The 12,774-nt window shown below is 45.6% G+C and overlaps 1 protein-coding gene across 1 annotated transcript in view; it reads left to right on the top strand.

Annotated features, from left to right (window-relative positions):
- Nucleotides 1-12,774, top strand: part of CEP192 (centrosomal protein 192) — a 187,149-nt gene that overhangs the window by 102,208 nt on the left and 72,167 nt on the right. The window contains exon 29 of the mRNA XM_050938869.1: nucleotides 7,951-8,069. Coding sequence (XP_050794826.1) covers nucleotides 7,951-8,069 — 119 coding nt within the window. The remainder of the gene's footprint in view (nucleotides 1-7,950; nucleotides 8,070-12,774) is intronic.

Genomic DNA, 12,774 nt, shown 5'->3' with positions numbered 1-12,774 from the left:
AATACATGAGTCGGCGCTGAGGAAGGATTCTGCCAGAGACCCTCGGCTCTATCAGGGTTCCACACAGGGAAGTGGACAGCACCATTCTCAATCCCCTGTGCCTCACAGGAAGAGGAGACCCGAAAGAGACTGCTCCTCCATTCCCAGACTGGTGCAGGAGCCCACCACTGTGCGACCCGCATCGGGCCACAGGTGTTCAGCTCCACCGATTAGGGTCATGTCTACTTCTGCCTCAGCACAGGAACAGTCGAGTCCAGGTCCCCAGCACTGGTCAATCTGGATGGACCACGATCTCCAGTTGCCGTTCATGCCGGAGGCATTCGAGGCCACCAACGACCGCATCCACCTCTAAACTTTCCCTTCTGACCTGAGACAGGACACTGAGCTCGGTTTCAGCGGCACCCGTGAGACCCTCTGTGCCATCCGGAGGCAAACCTTCCATGGTACTGCACCAGTTGCCATCTCCTTGGTACCAGTTGCCTGTACAATCCACCAGTGGACCCATAGAGGAGTGGCACTGGTCTCGGAGTTCCAGACATTGCTCCTCCCTGATCCTTGTATAGTGAATGCTCAGAGTTGGAAGCAGAGTCCCACAGATCCAGGAGAAGCAGACGATTCAGATCTGACAGAGGCTGGCACAGCAGACTCATCAAGTGCCATGGCCTGTTCAGTGGCAGTCCCCCACCCAATGACCATTCTGGACCCCCTGGGCATTCTGCCTTGGCTGGTGCCAGAGGTCCTACTCTAGGTCAGCATCTGTGGTGTTAGCTTCATATGTGTCTCCAACACCTCACCAGGGGCAGGACCTAGCATTGGCTACACTGCCGGCACCAACATTGCTGGCACCCACTGCACCGCTACTGACATGAACTGCGCTGGAATACCAGGTACTGCATGATCCCATTGGTGACAAGGGCAGGGAACAGGACCCATTTCCAGCTAAGGCCTTGTCCTCGCCTGATGAGGTGGTGACGGGAACGTCAACGGCCTCCATCCTGGAAGAGAGTAGAATGCGCCAGTAGAATGAGAGTAGAATGCAGCTGCTGAGGAGGGTGGCACAGAATCTGGGGATCCAGGCGGAGGAGGTGGTCGAGACATCAGACTCCATGGTGGACATTCTCACCCCTTCTGGTCCCTCCTGTATTGCCTTGCCATTTATCAAAACAAGTCAAGGTACTACCAGGGCGCTGTGGCAAACCCTTGCTTCTTTACCACCAATAGCAAAGAGGAACAAACAGAAATACTTCTTTCCCTCTAAGTGTTTTGAGCACCTTTTCACACCTCCCCCACTAGACAGTGGCTAATGAATGGGAGCACCAAGGCTATCAGAGACCCTCACTGAAAAACCGTGAGGCCGAAAAGCTGGACCTCTTCGGAAGAAAACTCTGTTTCACGTGGGGACTCCAGCTCTGAATTTCTAATCAGCAGGCTGTCCTCAGTAGATACAGCTTCAACTCCTGCAGAGCGATGGCAAAATTTATGGAGCTGTTGCCATAAAGACTCCAGGGTAGAGTTCTCCCTTCTTGGTAGAGGAGGATAAGCTCATTGCCTGGACTTCGCTGCAGGTAGCCCTCCACATGGCAGATTCATCCACTCACACTGTGGCCTCTGGGGTAGCTATGAGAAGGAACTCCTGGCTACAGGTCTCAGGTCTACCATTTGAGATCCAACAAACCATCCAAGACCTCCATTTTGAGGGCTTGACCCTCTTCTCAGGAAAAAAAAAATGGACTTGCAGCTTCATAGCCTCAAGGATTCGAGGGCCACCCTCAAATCCCTTTGCCTGCACGCTCCCGCTACTCAACAAAGGCATTTCAAGCCACAGCCACTGCCTTGTATCAGAGGGGTAGCTGTGTTAGTCTGGATCTGTAAAAGCAGCAAAGAGTCCTGTGGCACCTTATAGACTAACAGACGTTTTGGAGCATGAGCTTTTGTGGGTGAATACCTACTTCGTCGGATGCATTACCATCTTCAAAACAGGCAGGACTTTTCTCGGAGAGAGAATGGACATAACAGGAAAAGACCTCACACTTCCTCAGCCCAGGGCTCTGGACAGGTGAGACAATCCTCTGGCCAGGAGCAGAAATTTTGAAGGTGTGCCTGCGGACGATGCACCAGTCTGAACCGCAGATCTATCCCACCTTAACTTTTCATGCCGACTGTCCCATTTTCACCTGACATGGGCCCATATTACATCCGATTGCTGGGTACTTCGCACGGTAGAAAGAGAATACTCCCTCCAGTTCTCGCTCTCTTCCAACCCCTTCCCCATCCCTCTTCAGGGACCCTTCTCATGAGCAATAGCTTGCGCAGGAGATGCACTTGATTGTAACACTGGAGGCAGTGGAAAAGGCTCCCCGGGAGCTGAAGGGCAAAGGTTTCTATTCACGGTATTTCCTAATACCGAAAGTCAAAGGCAGCCTCAGGCCCATCCTAGACCAGTGAAATCTCAACAAGTTCATGAAGGAACTGAAGTTCCGCATGGTCTCTTTAGCCTCTATTATCCCTTTCTTGGATCTGGAGGACTGGTATGCTGACCTTGATTTGAAGGATGCTTGCTTTCATATTTTGATATCGGCATCCCATGGAAGGTACCTCAGGTTCATGGTGAACCACAATTATCAGTTCCTTGTCCTCTTGTTTGGCTTGTCAGCAGCTCCTCAACTGTTTACCAAGTGCATGGAAGTTGTGGCTGTGTTCCTACGCAAGCACCAGGAGCAGGTGTTCCCGTACCTCGACAACTGGCTAATCAAGGCCTGCTCCAGGGTGCAAGTGGAGACACAAGTGAGCATCATAGGGCTACTTTTGATAATCTGGGCCTTCTACTGAATTTACAGAAGTCAACTGAATGTACGGAAGTCCTCCATTCAGTGGATAGTTTATAGGGGTGGTATTGGACTCTAAACAGGTGAGGGTGTACCTCCGGAGTCGCGTTTCCAGTCCCTGTGCAACATACGAAGTCTCAGTCAGTTCCCTACTACCACAGCAAGGAATTACCTAAAGTTTCTGGGACACTCGACTGCTTGTTCCTATGTAATACAACATGCCAGACTGAGACTCCGACCTCTACAGGTATGGCTGCTTTTGGTGTATCAGCTGATTCAGGACTATCTAGACAAGATCATCACTCTTCCTTGTCCGGTCCTTGACTCCCTCCTATGGTAGCTTGACCCACAGGTGGTGTGTGCAGGTGTTTCTTTTGCCAGCCCACAGCTGTCCCTCTCACTGGTGATGGACGCGTCAGCATTGGAGTGGGGTGCACACCTGGGAGACCTCAGAACTCAGGGCGTCTGGTCCCAAGTGGAGATCTCACTTCACATTGACATCAGAGAGCTGAGAAGTGTCTGTCTGGCATGCCAGACATTCCAAGTTCATTTGGAAGGGAAATGTATTGTCTGTCATGACGATACACAACAGTGATGTTTTATATAAACAGACGAGGGTGCTCCTCTCCCCTGTGCATGCTCCTCTCCCTTGTGCCAGGAAAGCCCTTAGACCATGGGACTTTTGCATAGCTCACTCAATACACCTGGAGGTGTCGTACCTCTCTGGAGTACAGAACAAGTTGGTGGACTGTCTCAGCAGGTCTTTTCATGGCCACAAGTGGTCCCTATGCCCAGATATCGCAAATACCATCTTCCAACAGTGGGAGTTTTCTCCAATAGACCTGTTCACCACGCATCACAGCAGGAAGTGCCTGAAGTTCTGCTCCTTCCTGAATCACAGACCAGATTCCATCGCAGACGCATTCCTCCTTCTCTGGAAGGGACACCTCTTGTACGCATTTTCTCCCATACCGCTTGTTCACAAGATACTCCTCAAGATTTGAAGTGACGAGTCTTCTGTGTTGTTGATAGCTCCAGCCTGGCCTCTCCAGCACTGGTACGCATCCCTTCTGCAAATGTCCGTGGAAACCTCAATCATCTTACCATTGCTTCCAGATCTGATAACTCAAGATTACGGCCACTTCCAGCACACGAACCTCTAATTGCTTCACCTCACGGCATGGAAGCTGCATGATTGAACCCAATGGAGCTTGCCTGTTCAGGACCGGTCAGAAAAATCCTCCTTGGCAGTAGGAAACATTCCGCTAGGGCTACCTACCTGGCCAAATGAAAGAGATTCACGATTTAGTCTTTACAATACCTCCTATCTGCAACACTTATGTCCATATCAGTCACACTGGACCACCTTCTTCACCTCAAACAGCAAGGGCTTTCCGTGTCGTCAATAAAGGTTCACTTGGCCGCCATTTTTGCCTTCCATCCAGGTGTGCTGGGCTGATCGGTCTTTGCCAACCACATGGTCAGTTGTTTCCTAAAAGGCCTCGATAGACTGAACTCTTACGTTCTACAGCTGGTCCCGCCCTGGGACCTTTAATCTGGTCCTTTCCAGACTAATGAGGCACACTTTCGAATTGCTGGCAACATATTCTTTGCTGTACCTCTCGTATAAGGTGACGTTTCTGGTAGCAATCACATTGGCCAGGAGGGTGTCTGAGCTCAAGGCCCTAATGTCCAAGCCTCCTTACACGGTGTTCTGTAAGGACAAAGTTCAGCTCAGACTGCATCCGGCTTTTCTCCCTAATGTTGTCTCCGAGTTTCATGTTAACCAGGATATCTTTCTCCTAGTTTTCTACCTTTAAGCCACATTCAAGCAGCAGAGAGCAAAAACTTCACTCATTGGACATTTGCCGGGTGTTAGCATTCTATATCGAGCAAACAAAACCGTTCTGGAAGTCCATTCAACTGTTTATCATGGTAACAGACAGAAGGAAAGGGCATCCAGTCTCCTTCCAAAGGATTTAGTCATGGATCGTGTCTGGATCTAGTGAAGGTACTGTCCCCTATGCTGACAGCGTATTCCACCAGGGCACAGGCATCTTCATCGGCATTCCTTGCTTATGTTCTGATGCAGGAGATCTGCAGAGCTGTGTCTTGGTTGTCTATAGATACTTCTATCTCATTATGTTATTACCCAGCAGGCTAGAGGCAATGCAGCCTTTGGTAGGGCGGTGCTTCAGTCTGCGAACCTTTGAGCTCTGACCCTGCCTCCAAAATTTGGGCTTGGTAATCACCTAATTGGGAATTGACGTGAGCAATCACTCAAGGAAGAAAAATGGTTACATATCTTTTTGTAACTGTTATTCTTCAAGATGTGTTGGTCATGTCCATTCCAATACCCACCTGCCTACCTCTGTTGGAGCAATCCAGCAAGAAGGAACTAAAGTGGCAGTGGGTCAGTAGGGCCCTATATTCAGCGCCATGAAGGCACAGTCCCAGAGAGCGTCCAGACCAAGATGATGGTACTGCTAGGGGGAAAACCTTCTGGTTGCACGCATACCTAATTGGAATGGACATGAGCAATACATCTCAAAGAGCAACAATTACAGTAGGTAACCATTTTTGTCTCCTCCAGGCATGTTTTAAATAGAGGGTAAAGGCCAGTGACCATCAAGATTCAACCAGGTAAGGAGAATAAACATATAACCTCTCCTCCAAACAAGACAGAATTTGCAGTCTCATTCATTGCTTCAAGTAAGACATTAGGGAAGAACAGGGAACTGTGCATAATTGGGTGATTTGGCAAGTCATGAAATTCTGAGCCAAGCATACTCTCTCTGCTCCAAAGTATTGGTGGCATTGGCATACCTGCTTAAGGAGAGGGCTTTTTCCTACAGATAGGAAGATGTAAGCCACTTTCAAAAGGGATGTTGAAACTTTGTCAATGCCTGGCAGATACTCCTTAGAAATTACATGTTTTTCCAAGGCCATAGAATCTTGAGAGAAGGATTTGTTGTGACTTATTTGCTGTCCAGCTTCAGCCTCCTCAGAATATTGACCATCTTAAGTCATGATTGAAAAAAGTGTCTTTGATCATTGTTTATCAGATCTGTGAGGCTGTTGGTGAAAGCTATGGTGGTAGATTTAGTGGCTAGTTTTAAATCAAATCCTTGGCAGAGCATAATTGAAACAAATCTGTCTGAGAAAGTTGTAGGCAAAGCGTATTAGTGGGGAAATTACATAGGGAGTAGTTGAAAGTATGGACAAGACAAAGTATTTGCTTGCTACTCCCAACAAGCGTAAAAATTAGAAGTCCTCATACAGGAGAGCGGAAGATTAATACTCATAGCAATAGGTATGTGAGAGATGAGATGTAAGCATGGAACTCCAGAGGGAAACACATCATGAAATGAGCCCTAACTTTCCAGTAAGTGTATACAGTCAGTTTAACCGCAGTCAAGCTTGCCTCCACCCAGAAATATATCTAGCCTACAATTCATAGACAGACTGTACCAGACTCAGCAAGTAGGTACAGGAGAGTGTAGTGAGATTATTCTGGAGTTTCAGGCTCATCCACATCTGATCTTAATTTCCCCTCCAAATTTGAGGCATTCAGAGAAGCATCAAACTATTGTGAAATAAGTTACACGCCACCTGCAATGAGGGAAATACAGACTGCCCTTCAATGTGAAAGATACTCAGGATTGTTTCACTAGCATTACCAAAAACCTCAGTTGGAATTTGGCCCCATATACTGAAAAAGCACCAGAAAGAGACAGTCTGTGATTTACTACCAGAAGTTACTTCAGTTTGTCTTTGGAAGTAGCTACTAGCAATACAAAATGCTGTTCTTCAGCCTGTCAGCTTCCCTCTTTTCCCTCAGCGTTGATAAAGGTATTGGTAATAGACAGGCTGAAGAGTACAGAGCATTCTAAATGCTCCTTCCTATCTTACATTCTTATCAAGCATCATTAGAAATGTTAGATGGGGTGACTTGAAAAACCTTCTCTGTGCTTTAGCAACAAGGGATTATGGTGAATTTTTTAAAAGATACAGAGCAAATCATACTTAGCAGATAAAACAGAGGGAGGGTCAATCTTCCTGAAACAGAGAAATTAAAGATCTGGACACTAATCTCCATGATGTCTGTCCTCCATCCAGTCCTGACTATAGTTCGGAGGTAACTTCTGCAAGATTATTCCATGGATAGATAGTTCTTGAAGGCTCAGATCTGCCCTGTAAAAGATGCTGAAGAAAGAGAGGGCAACTTCCATTATCTAGTCAGTTGGTTTGTTGAAGCATGAAGCGAACATTATAATAGATCTTCCCTTCACAGATTGGATTCAAAAAAATGCTGACCGTAAATGTTCAGTTTTCTGGATAGGAAATACACTTGGTGCACCATAAGTTACAAGGAATGTGATCAGGGTCAGAGATTTCAGCGCACTGCAGTCGGAGATGAGAGCAGTCAGACTGGCTTTTCTGGTCTTTCAGGATCACCTGAGAGGATTATGATTCTGGTCCAACTGGGAAAACCAATTGGCAAGAAGCTCAAGCCTAAATATCAGAGCAATTCATTCTCTCCTAGCTTCTCTCAGGGTAATCCATATTAAAATGCCACTGAAAATGAGAGCAGACTAGTTGAGCTTTCAGACACTTTAGAATGGTCCCAGGAGTTTATTCTGGCTGGTATCCCAGGAACTAAGCTACCCTACGTGAGCCTGTCTACGATCAATCAATGTTCACCTTTCCCCCCTACTAATGTTTCCATATTGCTTGCTACGTTCCAATCCTATCTCAGTGGGCAAAAGTCTGAATCCGTAAAGTAAAACTTACCTGATCTCCTTTTGTGGAGTTACTTCTTCCCAGTTGACTCCACCCAAAATGTTCTCTAGATTCTTCTACATGTCCTCATTGTCAGTGTAAGTCATTAGCATAGTTGAATAAGAAGTATCTATTTAAGAAGTTTATATTTAGTTTGCTAGAGTAGGGTTTCTGCAGAATGTTGGAACTATTTACTTGGTGCAGGATTGTTGGCTGTTTTGGGAATTTCCCATGTATGTGTCTAGGCTGCCTCTGATGTATGTACTGAAAGAGAGGCATAACACATTGAAGCAGACTGGAGGAGAGTACTCCTAAAAAAGTAAATGTGTTTTTGTGTCTTCAGACATCAGGTCAAGATGACTGCATTTCTGTTGAACCTGAGGATCTTTTCCTTATGCCTGGAGAAGAACAAGAAGTGACAGTCCTATTTTCTCCAAAAGATTTAAAAACCAGTAGTGAAAGGTAAGGTATAACTGACCATCAAGCAGATTATTTAAAACAGAGAATCTCAATCTGTGGGTTGTGAACAGATGTTAAAGGGTCCTACATAATTTCATATAATTCAGAGTAAGGGTTTTTTGTCAGGATGTGCCAGCCGCCCAAGTATCATGTATTTGTTTCAATTTTTTTTTAATTTAGTTCTTTGGCATTCAGGGATTGATGCTAAGCATCTTAAATATGTCTACTAGACTGGGAGCAGAGGGTGGGGGAGAAATAGTGTGATCCTCTCTTCCCTTGGTTTTATTTCCTGAAGGCAGAGATCTTTGCTCTCGAGTTAGTTCTCCAGTTCCTTTGGAAAGTCTGATTCATAGTAATTTTTCTGCAAGTGTCCACTGCATATTCCAACTGTTGGGTATGTCAACTGGTGCAGTGTGGATGGTGGAACCTTCTGGTGGCAGTGCTTGTTAGAGCGTTCATGCACCCCTTCCACTCTTTCCTGTCAGCTGTGTAGCATGTTTTGAGGACATGGCCAAAGAAGGGGGCATGGCACCGGTTGCCTCCTTGGTGACTTCCAGTCACCACAGCAAAAGAAAATGTACCCCTCCAAATCATGAGTATTGGTAGCTAAAAGTAGTGCCTTCTATTTTTGTAGATTAGTTTTAGGATGTTAGTTTAGCTAAGCAAGACAGACAGTTACATATTTACCTGGTATAATATCATGGCAGACTGAATTGAAAAAGCCTGGATTTAAAGGTGTACGTCATGCTCAGTGGTCTTCTTAGCATCTAATGCTCATGTCCAGTGCCTGAAATCTTAGGAGAAAAACATTCTTCTTCACATTATGCTATTTGCAGCATATTTCCTTCTCGGGCCCGTAAAAAGACAGAAAATACTTCATTTGCTTTTGTTGTAAGAGGCTTTGTCAGCCAAACCTCTGGGGCTGTATATAGTTATACTACAAAGATATGAGGGAAAGGATAGGACATTTAAATCAGCTCATAGTGTTTCCAGATCCCAGGAGGCTTAGTGAAGGTTCCAGCCTTGGCACCAAACTCCAGTTCCAAGTCAACTGAGCTTGCAGGAGCCAAATATGTTCAGATATTCAGAAAGGCAGATTTAAGCAGACTCAGAGAAATAGTAGGCAAGGTCCCATGGAAAGACCAATTAGGACAGTGGTGCCAAAACTTTTCCTGTTGCCTGTCCTCCCTTCCCACCAGTAGTAGTCTGTCCATGGTGCCTTCCCACCCCATTTACTACACAGTTGGCTCAGCAGAGGAGCTTAGGCTGAAGTCAGAGCTGGGGGCAGAACTGGGGATGGGGGTGGAGCTGGGGCCGGAGCGGAGCTGCAGCTGGGGCCGGAGCAGAACTGGGTGGCAATCCCTCCCCACTCCTGTTCCTCCACACCCCATAGTTTGGGAACCACTGAATTAGGAAGAAAAGGAGTCAAAGGGTGCTGGCAGTTCTTAAAAAAAATGTAAAACAAGAGGCTCAACATCAAGCTGTTCTAACACAGACAAACAATAAGAGCCACAGGAGGCCAGTGTGGCAGCTAAAAAGTCCCTTTTGCAATCTTAAAAACCAAACGGGATACATATAGAAAATGGAAGAAAGGGGATGTCTCCAAGGAACTATACATGGGAATAGCGCAAGACTGTAGGGATAAAATCAGGAAAGCCAAGGCAAAAATTGTTACAGCTTGGAAGAAATACTAAAGACAACAGGAACGGGTTCTTCAAATATGTCAGACAAAAAAAGAAAGATCAAGGTTGTGGGTCCACTACTCAATGGAGGTGAGCTGGTAATGGAAGATGATAGTAAGGCAGAGCTGCTCAATGAATGCCTACTTTGCTTCAGTCTTCTCAAAAAAATGTCACCAGATGTTACCTTAGACAGTAAAGGGGAAGGGATGCAGATTGAGATAAGTAAAGAACACGTCAGAGATCTTCTGACCAATTTGAATGAATTCAGATCAGTGGGGCCAGATGCTATTCACCTGAGGGTACTGAAGGTATTAGTTGAAGAAATCTTGGAGCCACTGGTAATAACATTTACAAACTCGTGCAGGACAGAAGTCCCAGAAGATGAGAAGTGCTAAAGTAGTGTCCATCTTTTAAAAGGGGAAAAAGGAGGAGCCGGGAAATTACAGTGAAACCACGCTGTAACACGATGATTGGGGTCCAAAAAATTCAATTCTGATAAATGCGAGGTTTACCCTTTCAAGCCAGTCAGTTTCAAGCCGGTCAATTTCTCTTGGGCAGAAAACGACTTGCGTTTGCGAACTGCCCATAACGGTAACTGAAAGGGTGCAGCTCCGGTAGCAGGGGCTCTCAGGCATGCAACAGGAGAGGGAAACACTTGGGGAGATGTGCAAGTGACAGAGAGAGAGCGAGGAGGAGCTGGAGAGGAGAAAGAAGAAGCGGGGGGAGGGGAAGAGGCAGTGGGAAAAGCACATTCCATTTTTTTTCCCCCCCTTCGGTGGCACTCCAACCTTTTTTTTTTGCACTTCCCACAGCACTCCAGCCGCTTTTTTTGTTTGTTTGCGGCTGTCAGAGCCACCTTATGATCACGTTATATCCAAATTCATGTTATTGCAGGGTGCGTTATAGCGGGGTTTCCCTGTATAAGTCAACCTGACTTCGATACCTGGGAAGTTACTAGAGCAATGTTTCTATCTTAATCCACACCAGTAGGAAAAACTAGGGTATTCTTTGAAGCTTAATGGACTTTCAAAATGTGCTTAAACATAGAAGAAACAGTCCAGGGAATGGATTCCCTTCTTGTTCTCTTCCAAGATTAGAAGAGACCTCAGGAAGTCCAGATGAAACCCATTTATGGGCAAATGGATCAGGTTCTTAAAAGGCTGGAGAAGATCTCTCTCCAATAAGATTTAAAGCTAATTCCCTTCAAACCATGGGCTAGAGAAAGGGAGGTATCTGTGGCCAAATTAGCAAAGCTGCTTTCTGGCACTTATTGTACATGAGTGTGCCCTTTGACTGCAGAGTGCTCAGGGCTTTTGTGAGATGCTTTCTCTTCAGGACAGTGTGTGCAGGGGTCAGGGATTCCTGTTTCCCATAGCTCTCCTTTAGCCACTCACTTTGATGTCAGTTTCAAGTCTTTTCCCGTAGATTGATAGATTCTAAAGCCAGATAGGACAATTGTGATAAGCTAATCTGACATCCTATATAATATGGGCCATAGAACTTCTTCAAAATAATTCCTTTTGAACCAGAGCGTATCTTGAATTAAAAATTGCCAGTGATGAAGAATCCACCAAGACCCTTGGTAACTTGTTCCAATGGTTAATTACTGTTAAAAATTTACATCTTATTTCTAGTCATAATTTGTCTCACCTCAACTAAATTTTGCATATGCATGGTGCTTACTTAATAAGCAGCTGTTGAGTATTTCTCTCATGATTGTTTAGTGTGTCTCTCTCTTACTTACTGCACACTATTCAAACCTTGCTCCGAAGACAGAATTAATTTCCTCACGGGCTTTTCTGTGGTGCTCCTCAGTATAATATTCAAGTGCATGAAAATATGAATTTATTTTCACAACATAACTTGGATATTACAGGGGAATTATCCTCATTTTACAAGATTAGAAGTGAGAGATTCAAGTCAAAAGTAGTCACTAATTTTGGTGTCCAATTTGAGACATTTAAGACCTGATTCAACACACAGCTTAGACTGAATTTAATTGCAGTTACGAGTGCTCACCCCTTCTGCAAATGAGACCCCAGGGTCTCAAGTCAGGGACTTATAAAATGAGGAATATAATTAGTGTCCCTCTCTGAGAAGTTTAGTTTAATTAAGTGATGCTTCCAGTGCTGTGAGGCTCTTCACTACTATCTGCCTATAGCATGAGGAAACCTTGTCTGAGCGTGCCAGGGGTCAGCTCCCTGATGCCACAGGCTACACAAATACTCCCCTCTCACCTGCACAGTCTTAGCTGTCCCTCAGCAGTAGGATGACCAATTTCCCAAAGTGAACACTGTGTGCAGCTGGCCTGAGGGGCCCCCCCCCCCCCAAAGCAAGGCTGACAACAAGGGTCGCCCCGTTCCCTCCTCCTACCCCTGCAGGGCTGGCTGGAGGGGGCTCTACCCTGGCACTGCTGAACACCCCACCCCATCCCCGAACTTTCCTCCATGTTCCCTTGGAGGGGTGCTCCCAACTTTTTTGGCAAAACTGGTCCTTGATTATCAGTTGGCAAGCGCAAACCAGACAAATGCCCAGTTTTGCCAAAAAACTCGGGATACCCAGGACAGGGCATGAAAAGGTGACTGTTCTGGCCATAATGAGACATATGTAAACCTACTCAGCAGGTAAGCAATAGGTATGCTCCAATCTGAGTGCTTTGAGCTTTCTCCTGGTGTGTCTAGCTGCTGTTACACCAGACACTTGCAGAATTCACAGATAAGATGTTCCCAGAAGAAAAGTGCACTTCAGTTTACCAGTTACGTCTCAGGTTCACCACTCTGCCCAACTTTCAGCATTTAGATATGTTTATGGTGAAAACAAATATAAGTTTATTTAACAAAGATTTGAAAAAAAGCAAGTAGAATTGATGAAAACAAATGTCTATTTATAAAATAAAATCATAGCCTGCTTTTTAGAGCTTAAACTTAACTAACAAGGCATTTTTCTGTCTTTTAAAGGTTACCTCACCAAGAATCTTTCTCCCAGCTTTAAATAGGCAAACCAGCTGTCATCCTCTGTTTGTAAAA

The sequence above is a fragment of the Gopherus flavomarginatus genome, chromosome 2 (assembly GCF_025201925.1).
Source record: "Gopherus flavomarginatus isolate rGopFla2 chromosome 2, rGopFla2.mat.asm, whole genome shotgun sequence".
In the NCBI taxonomy this organism is placed as follows: Eukaryota; Metazoa; Chordata; order Testudines; family Testudinidae; genus Gopherus; species Gopherus flavomarginatus.
The sequence above is the reverse complement of the archived record's forward strand: the minus strand, read 5'-3'. Positions and strand labels throughout refer to the sequence as shown.